Genomic DNA, 19,597 nt, shown 5'->3' with positions numbered 1-19,597 from the left:
TATCAAAGAAAGATTAGCTTCTACAGCTATGTATCTAAAAGAGTTCATTCAGATAAAGCTGAGGGACGAGTGATGATTAAGTCCACAGATGTCAGGAACAAGCGTCTTTTTAAAAGTTCAGCTGCCATGGAAACAGTTGGACCAATCATTAACGACTTTATAAGATGAGTGGGCAGTATAAACCAATCACAAAGCACCTTCTTTGAGAGTCAGTCAATTTCAAACGGCTAAGCAAGCACTTTCATACTGGCTGCTAACGTGAAAACGAGGAGCTATTAATTGGATTTTTTTTTACAAAGTGTTAGTAAACTGTAAGTCCTGCATATTTCGTCTGTACAGGAAATGTTAAAGAATTTTATTATGTTTTATATCTGGTATATATCGTCCTCCGGTCCTGTGTACCGCACTGTTGAGTTAGCTTAACACAGTTGTTTTGATGCTTTAGCTATGTCAAGGTTTGTTAGGTCAGTTAAATCTGGGCACTGAAAGGTCAAATGAGTTAAGTGAGCTGCAAAAATACTATTTTACTGTACATACATCATAAAATTAATTTCTTAAATAAGTAGGTCAGTTTATCCACTTTTTAAACTCGTTTGTATTTTAGGCACCCTGGATTTGGGATTAGCGCCGATGTTCGAAAACATCTTATTTAACATCTTAAGACCCGAGCTAATATTTGAGCTAGCACCTCTACACACAGAGGCACAGGGGCCCAGTTAAACTGAATTAACTTTTATGGCAATTTAACCCAAACTACGGATGGTGACGCCAAGTCTTAACAGGCTAAGCATTTTTTATTATAAAGTCAACATTATTTATCACAGTTTGCATAAGAAGAATAGTGATTTAATTTGCTTATTCTGCTATAATAAATTAATACCAGTCTTTTCACTGATGGTTTTTGTTCTTTCTGTTGCATTTTTGCTGGCAGATGTCTTCAGATGAAGAGGATCCAGCCAGTCCTGTTTTACCCAAAGACTCAGACCGGGGCAGCTCTGTGTCCTCAGAGCTTCAGGTGATTGAAAGGCATCTAACTAAAGTCCCACATTGTCTTGTTAAGATTGCATATATAATTTGAATCGTACCTACAAATGAGTAGTTCATACATACACAAAATTGCTCATTTTCGTGCCAAAACCCTTTAAGTTGGTGAACTCCCATGTTCCAAACACTTCAGGCTGTAGTCTTGCAAGTGTTTATTTATACGTTTTTGTTTGTGTTTGTTATGTATTTATTTTTTTTACATTGCCAGAAGAAAACTGGATTTTCTTTCTAATTTTTATTGATTCCCATAATAAAATGTAAATTATTGGCTTTGAATGCAAAACAGAAAAAAATATATATATTTTTAAGGTGCATTTGCTAAATTCTGAAAACAAATAATTCCTGATGAATATTTTGGTTTATGGTTCCTAGCAAATATTTTTACAAAAATGAGTCATTGAAATAAATCCAGTGCAGTATTTTACTCTTATTCTCTTGTTTTTAAAGTTTAGATTTTTGAACGGTGAATTTGAAACATATTGTCTGTTAATCAAATGTTTGAAATGCAACACAGTATTAGTATATTAGGAAAAAAGATAAGTGTGAAGCTATTACATTAAAAAATGTAATAAAGAAAGTGGAAGAACAAACATGACAGCCTATAATGTTAAATCTGAAAGATTGTTCTTTATTTTATCACATTGAAATTGCAGGCTAACATTCCTGTGTGTGTATTTCTGTCTGAACAACAGGATGAGTATGAGGAACTTCTCCGTTATGCTGTTGTCACTCCGAAGGCTGAAGCTGTTGCCAGTGCTCATCGAAGAAACCCGATTTTCCAGAGCAGAGAAGATGCAAAGTCGCAGCATCTCACAGGTACTTTCAGGAGATATCGATAAACATATATTTAGGCAACTTAACTGAAAGAGTACTCTCAAAAGAAGTGCTTCTGCTTGATCATCTGTCAAGAAGGATTTACCATCAAAACGTGGGAAAAACTTGTAGCCAAGCCTTCCAATTTCTCTTTTTTAAGTATGTAAGCCAGTAAGGATCTTTATATCAGTCTGTCAAACTGCATCTCGTATTGGTTTTTCTGTGCGATCCCCACGTCTTAAACAGTCCATCAGCTCCACCCCCCTCCAGTGCAGCTCTTAGTGGTGGTTTAGTACTTTAACTGTCATGGAGCCTCACACAGGGATGGAGAGAGCAGACAAGCTGATTGGTAATGATCTCCTGGAGCTCTGCCCACACTGCTCTGCAGAGTACAGGCTTTTACTCCTTCCCTCTGCAGAATTTAATTAGGATGCTCACATAAATGCATTTTCGGACGAGAAGCCAAGCTCATGTTATTCAGTACTCTCCTCATCACTTTGTGTTTTTAACCTTCCTTCTTTTGGCTTGAACTCTGCACTTTTGTAAAACCCGTATTTTAATTTCGGAATGTTTTTTCATTAACATTGCATGACATCTATTTATAACCTTCTTCTGTAAGTGAAATGCTGGAGCTACTGTATGTTCCACTAGATCTTGCAACAGAAGCTAAAGATGGGAGGTATTCCAGCAGGAGTGTGAGGTCATCACAGGCGTCCCCCATGATAGGTGAATCCTCCACACACTCAAGAATTTCTGAATTAAAAAGTAAGCAATACACTGAACATATGATTGCCTTTGCCTTTTTTTGGCGTTGTTTACACATAAGGTGAAAGAATGGCTGCCCAGTCTCCTGACAGAGCATCGGGGGTCTCGGACACTCGCTCGGACCAAGTCCATGCACCATCTGAGGGTTCCAGGTCCAGTAGCCCAGACCTCCACGGGTTTACAATGACAGAGATCTTTATTACACAAGAGAACATGAGCAAGATGGAGAACATTCTGGACACCTGGAGCAACAATTTGAAGGTAAAACATTTTTTTTTACCTTAAAGTTTGAAGGTTATTTGGTTCTTAAAATTTTACTACTTTTACACAATAATCAACATTAACCAATAACAACTTAACTGAAGCATCATGCTTATCAAAGTCCATCCAAAAATACCAAGGATATAAGTTACACAGAAGCAAAACTTGGCATCAAGTTGACAAATATTCCACAAACATAAAATTAAAATACTTAATGAAATGAATATTTATATATACACATACACAAATATATACATACGTTTACTATTAAGTAATGAATTTCATAGACTATTTATTTTAAAAGTGACCTAATTTTTTACTGTATTAACTGATTTAAAATCTTTATCTAAACTATTTCAAAATGTTTCAAAAAAAGAAGAACATCTCAATTTTATATTATTAGTTATTGTTCTGCATGATTCAAACATAAAAATACCTCTTAAATTTTAATGTACTTCTCTTCCTTTAAAAAATAACTGCACTCTCACTCACAGAAAACTTCCAACATGCTTACCAGCACAATATCCATGCATTTCATTTATTGGATATTTTAATAGTGCATTTTTAGATCCATGAAAACCAACTTATTACTCTAATTGTTATTCTTTCAAGCTAAATTATTGGATCAATATTACTTTTTTGTTAATTTTGTCTATTTAAGAGTCTAGGTATAACATTACATAGCTTAAACACATCTAAAAACTATCATTAATACCTACTAAAGCAGTTGTAGACTTGCTCTTTCAAAATTTAATTTATTTCTGCCTGAAATGTGATTACGGTTAATAATTGAACATTTTGTTAGGCTGGATTTTTGAGATAGCAATAAATATTTCTACATCCATGTTTTAGAACCGTTACTCTTAAATGGTTCTGAATGCCAGGTCAGAGCTTTAGAAAGGAGCTTTTGATCTTAATACTTTGATGACATCTCTTTTTGTCTGGAATGTAGTGACCTTTCAGTTAGATGTCCAACTCTCAGGGGAGGGATTCAGAGAGAGATGGGTGACCCAGTGTGGTTGTCCATCTTGCCCTTTTCTTCTGGTCTTGTACAGCTTTTTAAGGGGGAGCATATAACAAGCAAGTCAGCTGCTAATTGGTGCTGATAGTTGAGCAGAGTTTGAACTGGAAGAAGTGGAGACTACCAAATACGTAAAAGCATAAACGGAGAGCTAACCTGCAGTACCATGTTAGCATGTTCTGTCAATTTTCAAAAATTCCACCTATTTTCTAAACAAATGCTTTATATGTTTGCATCTCTGATTGCTAAAATGGGAATTTAAACACTAAATGTGATTGTCTTCACCCTCTCTCACCCAATTAGACGAATGTGTTGACTGAGCTACAGAAGTGGAAGTTCGCTTTCATGGAGCGACACAAGTTGGAGATGATGAAGGAGAGGGAAAGACATGCAGCACAAACAGCTGGCCTCAAATCAGAGATGGCCAGTCTGAAGGAACTGCTACACACCTACGAGACGTCCAACCAGAGGAAAGACGAGGTATGTGTTTTACTCTGATACTTCTCCAGCTTATCTTCTCATCAGAAAAATGGAACAAGAATATGCAAAAACACCATTTTTATCAGAGTGGGAAGCATCTCGTCTCCTTTCTTATGTGATGTAAATGTGTAATTCTTCTGCAGGTGATTGTGAACCTCAGTCAAGTGTTGGACAAACAAAAGGAAAAGCTAGAAAAGATGAAGGCCCTCACCCATTGGAGAATTAAGCACACTGAGGCCAAAGAAGAGGTACACTGACCTGTCCTAATAACTTTTGTTCCCTGGTCATTTTTTTAAAAATGAAGACTCAAAGTTCTGTTATTTTACTGTCATGTTCTTTGTCAGGCATATGCTCTTCAGATGGCACAGCAGCACCACAGCTTGAAATTAAAGAAGAAAGTGTGGTTTGCCTGGCACTCTTTAATCGAGAAACACTGGAAGGTCAGGGTGGAGCGAGCATGCAGGTCAAGGGCTGAAGAGGTCTGCTCCCGCTTATCCAGTGAATATGAGGCCAAGCTAGCAGAGGTAAATAAGCAAAATGTCAGATACGGTATGTATCTGACATTAACAAGCAGCCTGAGTTTAGGAAAACGTTTGCTAAATAAACTTTTGATCCTGCTCTATTGGGATATTTTAGTGGGAGAACTCAAAGAAAAGTTTTTACCATTTTAGTTGACGAAACCTTATATTCAAGTTCTTAATATTTTGTTTTGTCCACATATTTTTTTCATTAAATGTGGTGGTGGTACTACAACTTCATTTTGTTAATTCCATATAAAAAGAAGTAAAGTATGTTTAAATTTGGTTGCAGTTTTTTATGGTAAATGCTGTATACTTGCATAAACCTGCAATCTTTCAATCAGAGGTCGACCGCCCCATCACTGCACCACAGCCGCCCCACAACTCCTAAATGCATGTATTGGTTTCTCCTTTGTTTTGTGTGTCCTCAGCACTGTGAGACAATAGAGAAGGCTCAGGCAGAGATCTGCAGACTTCGGCAAGAGCGAGAGCAGTATGAAGACTCCATGAAAAAAGCCTTCATGCGCGGTGTCTGTGCACTGAACATGGAGGCTCTGAGCATGTTTCACTCAACAGAAGGACGGCCTGAGCAGCCCCAGACACAAGAACAGCACGGTTTGTAGAAAAGACTCAGAACTAGTGATCCTACACCACCTCCATGTTCATTACTGCTGTTCTGATAGTTAATACAGTTAGTTTATTAGTCCTTTATTTTGAACAATACATAGAAAATGATAAAAACAACAAAGGACATTTTTTACATAAATTATGAATTAAAATAAATGATCTTAAAATGTTGTTTGACATGGAGTAGGAGTTCAGTACAAAGATTAAGCCCAAAATCTAATATTTGAATTTAGAAATATATATTATTGATTAATTTCACTTGTGCGTACTGATTTGATACATTTGTAATTTGTTTAGGTGTGTGAATTTTTTTATTTTGTTTTGTTTTCTGTAGATTCTCTCCATGAATCGGGACCAACACTGACTCATTTTCAGCCATATCCCACCACCTCTTCAAGGTTCAGTCCGCTCCATTTTGACCACCCAGAGCCCCCCCAAAGTGAAACCGATGACATGGTGAGGCTCTGAGAATTTCATGAAAACATTTATTACACACTTTTGTCATCATGTTATTTATTTTATCTTAAAAACGTACATAAAATATCTTACTTAACATTGTCTGTATGCTGAGTAAATGTAGTTTGACTTTGCATTTTAGTTTTTATAACCATTTTTTTTTTTTAGGAGAGTTGCCACAAAAACAAGTGTTTTTAGCGTTTAAAATATGATTCAAACAAGGGAATTTATTTTTATTATTTTTTTTATATTTCCTATGTTCCCTTTTTCCTTAGTTGGGTTCTAGAGCTCCTATGTCCCAGGAAGAAGTGCTCCCTCCCACCACTGTTGTGCACAGCTCAGTCCCGCATGGGGGCGTTTCCAGCTCTCATAAACAGGTTTGCTTTGCTGATGTGAATTTACATTTTGCAATACAAGCACGCATGCCAACTTTACTGTCAAAAGTATGTTACTTTTTTTGTTTTTTTTTTTGGGAAAAAAAATAATTTTTGTCCCAAATAATTGAAGCTGAACCACAAGTCTTGTTTTAATCATAAACAGCCCCTCCAGAGAGGACATAGAAAAAAAATCTAGAATTGCATTTACTGTATACATTGAATGTTTTTGTGGCAGGTTAGTGGTCGTATTGTCACATCGAGTCAGCAAAAGCCTGTAAAGACGGTCACGGCTCGGATCAGTGCGCGGGCAGATGTTGGTAAGACGCCACGGGCCAACCTACAGGTGATGGGAGTCGCTCCACCGATGAGCTCCGTCATAATTGAACGTCACCATCCCATTTCACAGGTTACTACTAGACTCTGTTTCATAATTTGACAATTCAGTTCATTGAAGCTCAAAAAAGTTTCCCTTGTTTTTTTTTTCTTCAGCTCACTATTGGACAAGCTACAGCTGCTAAGTTTCCGCGCTCGTCTCAGCAGAGCCACGCCCCCACTACCGGCAGAGGGTCGTCCCGAACACAAACGTGCCACGTCCACTCCATCAAAGTAGTTGAATGATCACAATCTCAAATAGACTCAATTTAAGATTTCAGCTTTCTATGCAAAAAAAATGTGTTAAATTAATTTAATCTAAATTTTGCCACATATTTTCCCTCTAATATTTTTTTTATGTGAAGGACTTTGATATTTGTTATTTTTTTTATTGCCTAGATGCTACCTCTAGATACTATTTAAACAATAAAATGTAAATATTTTTCTGGGATAATTTTACCAGTAATTATGCAAAGATGAAGGTATTTTAATCTCTCGTGTGGCAGCTATCGCCCCCTCAAAGATTTCTTTTTACCTTAACTAAACAAAAGCCATGTTATAACAAATTTGACAGTATTTTAAAATAAACAGTTTTTGCTTCAGACTGTGTGTTCTTCAGTTATTATAAAAGTCCAACATTTCCATTCAATTTCTCATGAGACGCTGCAGCTTTTGCTGCCTCTGTGTTCCACCTCCTCTCGAATCTTATCTGGAAAATAAAGAAACACAAAAGCAACAGAGACGTTACAGCACATTACAGTCGTTGTAGTCGCATTCCTTTTTTGAAACAGGTTAACTGGGCCCACCTGCAGCTTTCCTGTTCCCAGTGGTGATCAGGTCCTGGTACAGTTCTTTAGCCGGATTCCTCTGAGCCAGCTCCTCCCCGTGGAACCAGATCAGCAGCATCCTGTGGCCATGCTCCTTATAGCTGTGCTGACCTGTGAACAAGCATCAATCTGCACAGTCAGAAACTGGAAACAAAAAGGCTAAAAGATTCAATTTAAGCACTCTCTTCAAAATATTGGAACACTTGAAATAATCAAACTTTCCCTCGATGATTGTAAAGTGCCACAATTTGGAGACATTGAGTTTCTGAATTCATATTTAAAACAAAAAAAAAGGGATTGCCAGCACCTGTCCACTGCTCCTCAATAGCAGACACTTGCTCCTTGGTGAAGTTCCAGTGTTCCGCCAGTCTCTTCCAGTCTCCTGCTTTCAGGAGCTGATAGGCAAGGCGCCAGGCCATTGAGCGGAGATGCCTGGTCTCATAGCGGTGGTCAAGTTTAAATGTTAGCGGATACACGCTGTGAACACTTTCATTAGGTTCCGGATGGGCCTAAAAGGGCAATTAAATCATGTCAGAAGACTGATAAAGGCCACCAGCCACTGAGAATGGTTAGAAAATATTGGCACGACACCAGAGCGCATGATTAACAATATGAATGGAAGAGTTAAACATTACTAAAACCAATAATGCTGATGAATCATGGGTATTATTGATGATTTATGCAACTGACACAACGAGGAGACATTTGTAATAAATATAATAATTAGTTGATGATAACAATAAATATGATGAAATGCACAGTTAATTTGACTCTCACCTTTCTCCAGGTGTAGTATCTCTCCGCTTTGATAATCATGTCCACAATAATCACTTCGTTTGCTCTGGCTGCAACACCCAGAGCTGTCTTACCCTGCTGCTCAAGATCCAAATGAAAAAACATCATTTCAAATGACTTTTATTATCTATTAAACATATTACACAGGCCTTGCATCAGGAATTAATCAAATAAATGTCCGGCCTTTGGATTTTCTATATTTCTGCAGACTCCTTACTTTGTCCTGGAGCGCCAGATCAACTCTCGCTTTAAGAAGCATCTCCACAAGTTCAATTTGGGCAAGTTCGGCAGCAAAATGCATGGCGGTCTGCGACCTCTGTCGGAGAACAGGACGGGGTCATTTTAGCGGTTTCATGTTTGCTTTGTTACCGAGCTGCTCCCAACCTTATCAGCGAGGTTGATGTTGCATCCGGCTGCAAGGAGAGAATGGATCACAGGAATGCGACTGTTCCTCACCGCCAGGTGAAGCGGAGCCTCCAGGTGCTGAGAGCAAACAAAACCACTGTTGTTACACAAGTTACAGGAACAGCAACAAGGAAATGGCTGCAAGTGAGGAATAGAGTGTGGGTGTTTTCTCACCTGATTTTGAACATCAGCATTTGTGTTGTACTGCAAGAGGAGCTGAACTAGAGAGGCATCTCCTCTTTCAGAGACGGGGTGAAGAGCGTTACATTTGGCCTTCAGAAAACACAATTTCATTTTGTCACATACTCGACTGTTGACCTAAGGTTTGACTTGCAACATATCGTAGAACATTAACAATAATAGCAGGGCAGTGAGGCATAGATTCAACTCCGTGAGTCAGTGTGTTGTCTTGTACCGCTGTGATGATGTTGGGGTCACAGCCCCCCTCCAGCAGAGCCAGAACACACTGTTCCTGGCCGTTGTGTGCTGCCTGGTACAAAGCTGTCTCGCCGTCCTGCAATATAGACCATTTATTAATTGGGTTTCTGTTTTTACTCAAAGCCAACAAAGGATTTAAAAAAAAAATCTATAAAAATATGTTTATATTATTTATTTTAGCGAACAGTTATACCAAACATTTATAAATGATTGACTCTAATATAGTGCCAAAAAATGTGTGAAATAGCATGTTTGTTGCTTCTTTGGTATTCCCTTGTGGATCAGCACACCAAAACTGATACAGACAATGTTTGCACTGATACCATATTGACTTCATCCCGAGTATCATCAAAGCTCTGCAGTAGAAGCTGGACGGCCTCCAAGTGGCCGTTCCTGGCAGCCAAGTGCAGAGGCGTGTCCCCTCTCTGGCAGAAGGGAGGGAGGAAACTGTTTGACTTTTTTTCTTTGCAGATGTGACGTGCAAACTCAAGAATATGTAGAAATAAAGGCCTCCTAAAAAAAAGAAACACACCTTGTTGGGCTTCATAGTGGCCATGTTGTAGGGCTCCATTAGTATCTGTAACATGTCGACGCAGCCGTGCTCTGCCGCTAACGCGAAAGGACGACGTCCTGACTGAAGGAGATGACCAGAGGTGGAGTTAGCACTGCATGCACTAATAACATTTATGAATGTTTAGTACTCAACAGACACCTGATCGTCTTTATCCAGGTCTTTCATCTGCAGGTCATTGACGATATACTCCAAAATGTCAGTGTGGTTGTTGATGGCAGCACAGTGCATGATGTTCAGTCCTTCCTGAGGTGGGGAAATGCGTGTCAAGATTATTTTTAATCAAACTTTTTATTAATTGAGGTCAAAAAATATACATAGTTTTACCTCATTCTCTATTTTTCGTTCAGCCCCAGCCTGAACTAACAATTTCAGGATCTCCAAACTGCCAAACCAGGAAGCTAGATGAATGGGTGTCATGCCATACTGTCAAACCAAAATCAGCTGTTCAGTTAAGAAAATATATATAAATATTGGTATGGTTTAAACATTTCTCCTCACCTTATCCTTCTGATCCACCTTAACCCGCCGCTGTAGAAGATACTGAACCGCTTCGCTCTTCCTGCCGGCTGCTGCAAAGTGCAGGGCAGTTCTGTCGTGCTGATGCAAGAAAACTATTAGTCGTACGTGAAAGCTTTTCAAAAACCCTTCCCTCAATATCCTATGATGCAGAAAGTGTGTGAAGTCAGACCCACCACATTCTTTGCATTGGCATTCAGACCTTTTCCAAGAACCTTCATGGACTCCACGTCATTTCTCTTGGCTGCTTCTATAAACTGCTTCTCTGCCTCCAGCACTGCACAATAGACCAGAGGCCTTTACAAATGGATGCTCAATAACTTTCAAGTATTTTTCATTTACGTCGCAGAGCCTAAAACACAACAAAAGAATGTAGAAAATCTGAACGGCAACAAAGGGGGACATAAGCTTCCCGCCCACAAACGCCCAAGCAGAGGATACTGTATATAAATAGTCCCTAAAATGAAAAGAACACCTTCCTTTGGTTCAATGGACGCAAAAGTCTAGAGAAAATAAAAGATCTGGTACTTTTTATGTCTTGAAATAAAGGTATGCACAACCTCAGATCAAGCATGACAGCACTCACAGTGACTCTATTTATTCTGCAGCAGCTAAACAAACAGCAAAAGCAGTTTGTGGAAAAGCTAAGAAAACATTTATTGTTTTACTTGAAATGATAGACGTCACATGCTGCAAATTCTGTTTGTGTATGGATTATCAACAGGTGTGTTAAACTTATAATCTAATTTTATATTTAAATTGTAAAAGTTAGCAATGCTTAAAAAAGGAAAATGCATGAATGTCTTCTTGAACATGCTGTAAAGATATTTTTAGCATAAAAAAATTGCCTTTTAGTAGCTTGGCAACAACAAAAGCAGATTTTCATTCATTCCTCATTTAGTTCAACATATAAATACAAGCAAAAGATAATGAAGTATGTATTATCTTATGCCTTTGGTGTGCAAAGCAGATAAACAAACAGATAGTTAAAATTTAATGTGATTTGGAAATTTTAATTTTTGTAGATTACATGTTTTTAAGTCCATCAGAACCCAAAAGTTTGGTCAAAACTCCTCATTCAGGCAAATGATGGATTCATGCAAAACATTTATTAAGAGAAAAGACTGGTTAATTGCAAACCTCAAAGATGCGTCACATTTACAAACATCAAAATTCCTTCCTGAGGATGTTACAAAATGTTTTTTTTATTATAATTTGGTTTTTCCGTATTTTTTTTAACATACATTTACATCCTGTTGTAAAAAAAGAACAATTTTACCCCCTTTTCGTGTAGCTACACACTTACACATCTCCTCGTCGTTGAAGCCGCTGTCCATCTCGCTGTCTGAAGACTTGGCGGGTGTGAGGTCATCCAACTCGCTGACATTCTCCTGCTCCATCCACTTTCGAGGGTCGAGAGTTCCCTTCTTGGAGAACCGCTCCTTGATCATGGTCCTTAAAGACGAAGCTCTTTTTTCCATTGGGAATCTCAATAGAAAAAGGATCTCAGATCAACAAAGTCACGCTTTTCTTGGTCCAGTTTCACATCAGCCTGGCTGCCAAACAGCAGGCAAGCCTTACTTAACATTGTGAGGCTGATTCATGTTTGCTCTACCAGCTCACGCCCCTTTAAGGGTAACTGGAAGCACAAAGTATATGTAACATGACGCACTTCACCTTTGTATGATACAGGAGGTGCACTTTATGGTTTATTAGCCACTCACAGAAATCAAACATGAGAACTTTTGGGTGACTTCTTTATTTTGTAGAATTTACAGAGAAAACTGAAGCGACGTGTGAAGTGTGACTTGTTTGTTAAGGTCTTATTTTCTGTAATGGTTTCTGGAAAGCTTAGAAAGTTGGTTTTGATTAAAGCATGTGCAGCCTCTGGGTTGTCAAAAGTAATAATTCAAATGTTGATTTTGTTTTCTGATCTGCAAAAAATATATAATCATAAAATATCCCCATTTCTGTAGCATTGTTTGCAAACGTAGGCTGCAGTGTACCCTACAGTGCCAAGACTTAAACAATCAGAGTTTGCATGTTCTCCCTGTGCATGCGGAGGCGTCCTCCCGCATTAAAAAAATAATGCATTGTAGGTCAGTTGGTCACTCTAAATTTCCCCTAGATGTGAATGTGTTGTGTTTTGTCCTGTGATCGACTGGTAATCCATGCAGAGTGTAACGCTGGCTGGGATAGGCTCCAGCATCCCGGTGACCCCCAAAGAGGGATTTATTGGGTTAGGTAAATGTCCCGAATTGCCAACAGTTCCTCAAATTGGATTGTGAATCTAGCTTCTGTGTGACCACACAATTTAAAGCAATAAAAAAACACGATGGTTTAAAAAAAGAATGGTTTATTATAAGAAAAATGTAAACAAATTGGTCAAATTTAAACAGCATAATTTTACTGATTTTTTTTAAAGAATAACATTTTGACTATTTGTCTAACTTGATTGCAGAATTCCATAACAATTTCAGCCCAGCTGATCGAGCTGAGGAGGAAACATGCAGAACATCTAAATGATAAAAGCAATCTCACACTTTCTGCTATTTAGGATAAAACTCTTGTTTTATTAAATAAAAAATATTATTTTATATTTGAGATATAAATATTAACTTCAAAATCACTTTACTTTCATCAAACAGCATTAGCTTTATAAAACATAAAATCAAAAAGACTTTAAAAGGTGACATTATCAATAAATATTATTTAGTTCGTTATTTTATAATCCTCTCATCTCTAATGTTGCATAAGTCTTAAGAATGGCCTTAGAGTCAGTCCGTGCATGCAGTGCTTGTGTTAATCCATTGCATCCTTAAAGTGCGTGTCCAGCTGGCTCTAGACTTCACCCAAACAGGAAGTGGGGCTCTGCATGGTGAGTGTCACCTGAAGAACTTGTCGATGGTGTTGTAAAGACCGAGGCTCCTCAGCTTTTTAGAGGGCAGCGAGGAGGGCGAGCCTCGTCTAAAGGATTAAAAAAAAAAGGTGAAATGATTAGTTTGCTACTGAAATCGCAAATGTTTTTTTTTTAAAATAACATTTCTCACCTCTTATTTTTGCCTTTGCTCACTTGCTTTGGTAGATTTCCACTGGCTGCAAACAGGAACAAACACCAGAGTGATGCAGAGTGTATTAAAAAAAAAATAGGAGGAAAGACAGCTGCAGCACCTCTACAGAATAATAAAAACTGCTGTTTTTAGACACAGGTTTGTTTAAGGCGAAGCCAGCCTTCAGTTCATTGTCGGAAATAAATAGGCGGGACGGTGATTTAGCCATTTCCAAGGCGGGGGGCAAAGGAGGCTTCACGGGGTGAAATGAGATGGCTTTTGTCAGTCTGAATCAATACGAACCTCTCACACAATGTCAATGCCAGTAAAAACCAAGGTCAAAAGGCCACGGACAATCCGCCAAGCGGGCCAGACAGAAGCTTGAGAACATATCGGAGCATTTTCCAGGTAAACAAAAACACCCCGACTTCTTCTTCAAACCAGAGTTGAATGGATAAAGGGGCATAAACAAGGAACAAAAATAGAAATGAATTCTGGCTCTTACCTATGTTTTGGCTATTTTTAACTGCAGATGGATTCTGGGAGAATGCCGCCTGTCCTTTGAGCTCGTGCAGGACCTCCTGGTTCAGGCAGAGGTCAACGTGGCGATTGAAGACGGCGAGGTCGTCCGTCTCTTGGGTCAGGTGACACACGGGGCAAACAAGGTCAGAACGCTTCCCTTGACACTGCTGCGAGGTTGTGGGTTTGCTGTCGCTTTGGGTCAGGGAAACCTTTTGAATCTGGCCGCCATGTTGGCCCCCCCATGGGCAAACTCCGCTGGAGACGGGCTGCTCCTCGTCAGCTTCACTCTGCCGTCTGTTCAGCTCCCTGCATTCTTGGAGGTACTCCTGAACAGACTCTGGCTCGCATTTCTTTGGGTTTGTAGAGGCGACATTAAGGCACACATCTATATGTCTATTAAAGGTGTTCAGATCGGTCGTCTCCACTTTGCTGGAGCACACAGGACAAATCAGAGTTTGGGAGTGAGGTTCATATCCAGATGTGGATGGACGGTCCTCCACAGGAAACTCTTTATTTTCCAACACTGGTGGAACTAAATTTCCATTCTTGTTTAGTGCAGCTGCACTTTCTTTGGAGGGAATCCCTGAGGCCTCTGCTCCACATCCTTCATCCTGCGTGTTTACACTCGACATGAGAAGCTGCAGCCTCTTAGCATGAGCTCGTTGGAAAAAAGACTGTTGGGGTTCTCCGCCGTTCTGGGTTTCCTCTGTTTTCCTACGATGAGGGAAAACTTCTTCTTTTCTTGTAGCATTCTGCTGTGATGTTTGTGAGGGATTATGGGAAGGTTCTCCCATCCTTTCAGAGGATCCGCTGCTCTCTGGCTTTCCTGACTGAAGAAAGCCCAGAATGCTCTTCTGCATTGGCGCTTTATCTTCCGAGCTGACAAAGGCCGACATTCGAACACCTACAAACACATCACAGAAAAACCTCTAAATGAATCTCATGTGTACAATTACATCTGTCACGTGTTCAGATTTATTCCAGAGTAGTTTCATTAATAGATGTGTCAGTGGTACAGCTAAATCTAATTACCCATGAGCCTCAGTTTGAGCGGATGAGGGCCCTCATTGTCTATTTCTGTTTTCAGGAGATCCTTGGCAACGGCAAATATCTCCTCCTCTGCAGCAACGGCGCACGGTAGAGTCTGTGCCCTGGTTTTCACCTCAAAGTTGACATTTTTGAGCTTCAGTGAAACAGTTTTACCCTTAACAAAAGAGAGAAAAACAAACAAAACAGTTAGGTCCACTCTCTAACAGTCTTGTATGGCTGCTTAAATCAATAGCACTAAGCGGGAGAGCTGTAAATAGAAGAGCAATGGAAATCTGTCTCATCTCTCAGATCAGGAACAGAGTTATCAGAGGGCATTTTGTGAGTTTTTATAAAAATGTGATTATCTCCCAGGGAGACACTTCCGAAGCTGATCTGATCTGCAGTTACAGGGGTCGGGCTGGGGTGCTTCCTCATTCTGTGGATTCCAAAATGAAGGCAAATATTAAACTCAGCTTGGTTTTAAGGATTATTCCTGGAAAATTGTGTATTTTTCTTTGTATTCTGGAACTCCTTGATGCCTAGTGAAGCACTTTTAATCCAAACTTACCTTAAACAAGAGCCCAGACCTATTTTTTCAACAATAAAAAATCGAGTGGGAAATACCACAGGCCAAGTGGATCCCATTTCTGAAGTTTTTCTGTTACACTGATGTCACCAAGGGTTTTTTTTTTAGCATCTACTTGAAGGCAAAAACGCTAGTCTTTTTTATATATAAATTCAGGCATCAAGGGATTAAACAAATAAAACCAATTTTTCTTATTTAATGGAACATCAATTTTAGTTCAAAAAGTTTATTTTTTTTGGCTTAGTTTTTTTTATAAAAATGTAGCATTTTTTTTGTTTGTTTCATTTTTAAGACACAAGATTTGTTCACTTTTTAAACATTAAGCGGCCCTCTCTTTGTACCTTCAGACCTTCTTTCTTCATGTCCTCTGCCAGGTCTTTGCAGAGCTCTCTGCATAAAGAAAACTGCTCCTCTGCATCACTCAGTTCTTTGAATGTCCTTTCAATACCAAGCAGAACAACAACAAAAAAAGAATAAATAAGAGATTTGATTTACAAAATAAAAAACAGCTGGTGAAAACACAAACCTCTCAATGCTCATGCTTTTTCTTTCCTCATGTCTGTAAAAAATGGGAAAGCATATTGTTTTTTCCATAAACACATCCTTTATGTAAACTTTTATTAAACAAGTAATTTACCTGGATATACGTGTAGAACCCAGACCCAGAGAAACCTCCATAAAGTTCCGACAGGAAGTTTCAGAGAACAGAAGAGACAACAGTGCCATCTGCTGGCCGAGATGGGAACACTTTGTGATTCCCAAAGCGTTTAACATCTTCTCACTGACCTTCCCAATCCCACACACCTGGAGAAACAAATAAACATATTTAAACAATGATTTTCATTTATTTTTTTCTAAACCACTGTTTACAGAAATATATATTCTTAAAATTTAGCTTTTATTTCATATACAAGTAAGACCACCTAGTATGCATTTACTGTCATTAGAATTAGATTTGTTTGTTTTTTAATTGTTTTATACATACTTTGCGAACTGGAAGATCCTCCATGAAGTCCATGACAGCTTCTCTAGTTGGGGGGAGTCTGTACTGTCCGTTGGGCTTGTTCTTGTCACTGCATACCTTGGCAAGCATCATGTTTGGAGCAATACCTGTTCATGAAAAGTATTCAATGAATGATTTGTAAATGAGCAAACATAAAAGCTTACAGCACTAATAATTTAAAAAAAACAACTCCTTATAATCAAAGTAAAATAACCAGAACTGTTTTCTTTATCATTTGTTTATACAAATTTTTACTGGGAAAGCACATACTGGATTTTACTGATCTGATGTGAAGTGTGGGACTACAGGAGAGATAATTATTTATATTTTATTAAAATTAAAATTTGTGAGTGTTTATTTATTTATTTTTTTTACCTGCACTGGCGGTTAGGGTTGTTTTTTGCTCAATACGGAAGCGCATCTCTCTGACAGCCTCCTCAACACATGTCCCAAACAACTCAGAGCCCTCATTTGCACCTTTGGAGCCGTGCAAGCCAGGCGGGGAACCTGGACTTTCCTCAAATAGAACTGGAGAAAGATCCTCCTCCTTCTTTGCTTCTATATCTTTAGGGGTCGGATTTTCCTTTTCAGCTGCACAAAAGGGTTTTGCACAATGTTAATTTTGACTAGGAGTGAGTCAAATGTCTCATTTTTGTATCTACATGCCTGTCGTGATGCTCTTGGAGCTGTAGCGATGTGTACGTAAGGACTCGGGCCAGGCCTGCCTTTGTTGCAAGTGCTCCGTGAAGTCAAGATAGGCTTCATCCAGACTCATTGGTAAGAAGTGAGGATCATAGTCTGCAAAAATCTCCCGGATCTATAAACGAGAAGAAATTTATCAGGTAACTGAAAAAATGTTAATGTAATAGATGTGTGTTTGCTCTCACCTCTTCGCTGACAGCTCTGTATTTATCAAAGTTGGGTGGAACAATGACTAAATCAGAGCAGAGTTTCTTTGCAATGAAGCCAGGCATGGCAGCTCGAACTCCATATTTTCTAGCATGGTAGTTGGATGTTGACTTCAAAAAACAAAAAAAGACATAAAGATTGTTCTTTTTTTGCTTTCACCCACAGGATTTTAGATTCATTTTGGGTGTTATTTGGGTATTATTTTTTGACTATAGTATATAATAATCTAAGTTTATATTTTCAGTATTTTTTAACCCACCAGCATACTCATAGATCCCACAGCCATGGGTTTTGTCTTCAACTCGGGACAGTCTCTCATCTCCACAGCAGCATAGAAAGCGTCCATGTCCACATGCACAATCACCCGGCTTAAATCCCGACTTCTCTCCAGCGCCAAAGTCATCTTTTCAACCTACAAAGATTGAAAATGTTATGCAACCACCTCTTCAATTCCAAGTTTAAAAAACAGTGTTATAATCGAAACGGTGGCCATTTCTTGAAAGCTTTGAACCTGTGCTTGTGCCTTCTTCAGCTGTGCCTGTGTAATGCGGGCTTTTTGGAGCATCATTTTCTCAATGCGCTGGTTCACCTGCTGATCTTTCTTCAGCTCGTTTTCATAAAATTTCGATCCCTGAAATGGAAACACAAGATGGATGGGTAATAGACAGATAAGCCTAATTTACAGAATGATGATTCATGTATAATCATTAAACACCAAGAATCTAAAAAGTACATTGATGATATTAGAATTCAAGCAACCAGACAAGTTTTCTCCTTGTTACAATGATCCATTGTGATTTAATTAGAATAGATTGCAAATAAATGCAACACAAGAGGTTTCAAAGTGGTTTAAAGTTTGTTTATATGTTCAATTTTCCTAAAGAATACTCAAAAGTATTATTAAAAGCAATATTCCAGCAAATAATAGAATTTCCAGATTGCTTGTCATTGCAAATTAGTGGAGATTTCACACCTCAGTTTGTCCACAGCATGTCATATTTTAATAAATGACCTCACAATAAAGTGTCTCACATATTTTTATAACAATGTTATTGACATTAGGTGTGTACATTTCGTGGGAACTCACCTTGGATGACTCCATGATGATGCTATTGATCTTGTCTCTGTCGAGACCTTCCATGCCCGCCTTGTTGTCATTGAGGGCCATCCTGGAGAGGAAGCCCTCATCTTTGGTGGCTGTAGGCTCATTATCCATCCTCAAAAGCTTCTTAAATTTACTTTAGGATAGTCTGGCCTTCTCTCCAATGACATCGACACTTTTCAAAATTTTCCCGGCACAATCCTAATAATCCTTCTCTGGTTTATATTATGCCTTGTTCGGAGTTGAATCAAACCAACAGTTAATGCCAAACCATGCCTATCTTTCAGCAAAAAGGGAGCAATAATCAAATATATACCGTACACATCCGCAAAGATTTTGAAAATTGTAACGGCGGTGTTTACGGCGGCTCTTCCGCATACGTCACCAATGACGAGGCAGAAATCCCGTGAATCGGAAGTACTATAAAATAAAATAAAATAAAATAAAATAGAAGAATAGAATAGAATAGAATAGAATAGAATAGAATAGAATAGAATAGAATAGAACAGAACAGAATAGAATAGAATAGAATAGAATAGAATAGAATAGAATAGAATAGAATCATAGACTGTAAAACAGTCTATGAATAGAATAGAATAGGATAGAATAGAATAGAATAGAATAGAATAGAATAGAATAGAATGAAAGCTGGTACGAACAGCTATATCAGTTTAAGACACTTAATGTTTTGCTGCTTATTTCTCTCAAAACAAACGAAAAAAAAATAAATTTTCTTTTTATTTTCCAGGTACACGTTTAAATATCTCTGCAAATAAATGAAAAAATAAAAATCAACAAATCTTCAACATTCCAGACTCAAATGTTATAAAAGAAATCTATTTATTTTTGTGTAATTCTTTTTCATTTTATTCATTAAGTTTTGTGGATTTTATTTTTTTAATAAACTGCATACAATAAATTAATTAATTTAAAAAAATGAATGAATGAATGAATGAATGAATGAATGAATGAATGAATGAATTACCCTATCAATAAATACATAAATACGCACACAGTAGTTCGCGCTGTTTTCTTTATTTGTTTTATTCCCAATACTATAACTAGTTGTAAAGTTTGTAAAGGTTTTGATACTGTGGGGGTTTTAGG

The 19,597-nt window shown here is 38.2% G+C and overlaps 3 protein-coding genes across 5 annotated transcripts in view; 1 reads left to right on the top strand and 2 right to left on the bottom strand.

Annotated features, from left to right (window-relative positions):
- poc5 (POC5 centriolar protein homolog (Chlamydomonas)) overlaps positions 1–7,336 on the top strand; it is a 26,287-nt gene extending 18,951 nt beyond the window's left edge. The window contains exons 1-13 of one of the 3 annotated variants that reach the window (XM_024275463.1): positions 181–311; positions 932–1,015; positions 1,737–1,860; positions 2,509–2,583; positions 2,684–2,883; positions 4,208–4,384; positions 4,528–4,632; positions 4,729–4,908; positions 5,334–5,517; positions 5,864–5,985; positions 6,261–6,362; positions 6,598–6,768; positions 6,852–7,336. In XM_024275463.1, coding sequence (XP_024131231.1) covers positions 932–1,015; positions 1,737–1,860; positions 2,509–2,583; positions 2,684–2,883; positions 4,208–4,384; positions 4,528–4,632; positions 4,729–4,908; positions 5,334–5,517; positions 5,864–5,985; positions 6,261–6,362; positions 6,598–6,768; positions 6,852–6,980 — 1,653 coding nt within the window. In that variant the 5' untranslated portion in view covers positions 181–311 and the 3' untranslated portion in view covers positions 6,981–7,336. Of the gene's footprint in view, positions 1–180; positions 312–479; positions 499–931; positions 1,016–1,736; positions 1,861–2,508; positions 2,584–2,683; positions 2,884–4,207; positions 4,385–4,527; positions 4,633–4,728; positions 4,909–5,333; positions 5,518–5,863; positions 5,986–6,260; positions 6,363–6,597; positions 6,769–6,851 lie in introns of those variants that run through there. The other 2 variants (XM_024275464.1, XM_024275462.2) reach the window with 2 other exon arrangements.
- On the bottom strand, positions 6,001–12,546 carry ankdd1b (ankyrin repeat and death domain containing 1B). The gene is made up of 15 exons (XM_024275465.2): positions 11,596–12,546; positions 10,466–10,566; positions 10,272–10,370; positions 10,098–10,196; positions 9,912–10,016; positions 9,732–9,833; positions 9,523–9,624; positions 9,177–9,275; positions 8,936–9,034; positions 8,741–8,839; positions 8,574–8,672; positions 8,339–8,434; positions 7,869–8,070; positions 7,541–7,672; positions 6,001–7,443 (listed from the first exon to the last, which is right to left on the bottom strand). The coding sequence occupies exons 1-15, from the start codon at positions 11,768–11,770 to the stop codon at positions 7,388–7,390; spliced, it is 1,665 nt and encodes a 554-aa protein (XP_024131233.1). The 5' UTR covers positions 11,771–12,546; the 3' UTR covers positions 6,001–7,387.
- Positions 12,547–12,741: 195 nt separating this feature from the next.
- polk (polymerase (DNA directed) kappa) lies at positions 12,742–18,903 on the bottom strand. The gene is made up of 14 exons (XM_024275471.2): positions 18,476–18,903; positions 17,900–18,019; positions 17,648–17,800; positions 17,367–17,498; positions 17,146–17,296; positions 16,855–17,070; positions 16,462–16,586; positions 16,114–16,280; positions 16,003–16,035; positions 15,818–15,914; positions 14,894–15,065; positions 13,845–14,765; positions 13,340–13,385; positions 12,742–13,256 (listed from the first exon to the last, which is right to left on the bottom strand). The coding sequence occupies exons 1-14, from the start codon at positions 18,602–18,604 to the stop codon at positions 13,175–13,177; spliced, it is 2,544 nt and encodes an 847-aa protein (XP_024131239.1). The 5' UTR covers positions 18,605–18,903; the 3' UTR covers positions 12,742–13,174.
- Positions 18,904–19,597: the final 694 nt, after the last annotated feature.

Source organism: Oryzias melastigma, linkage group LG9 (genome assembly GCF_002922805.2).
Source record: "Oryzias melastigma strain HK-1 linkage group LG9, ASM292280v2, whole genome shotgun sequence".
Lineage (NCBI taxonomy): Eukaryota > Metazoa > Chordata > Actinopteri > Beloniformes > Adrianichthyidae > Oryzias > Oryzias melastigma.
The sequence above is the reverse complement of the archived record's forward strand: the minus strand, read 5'-3'. Positions and strand labels throughout refer to the sequence as shown.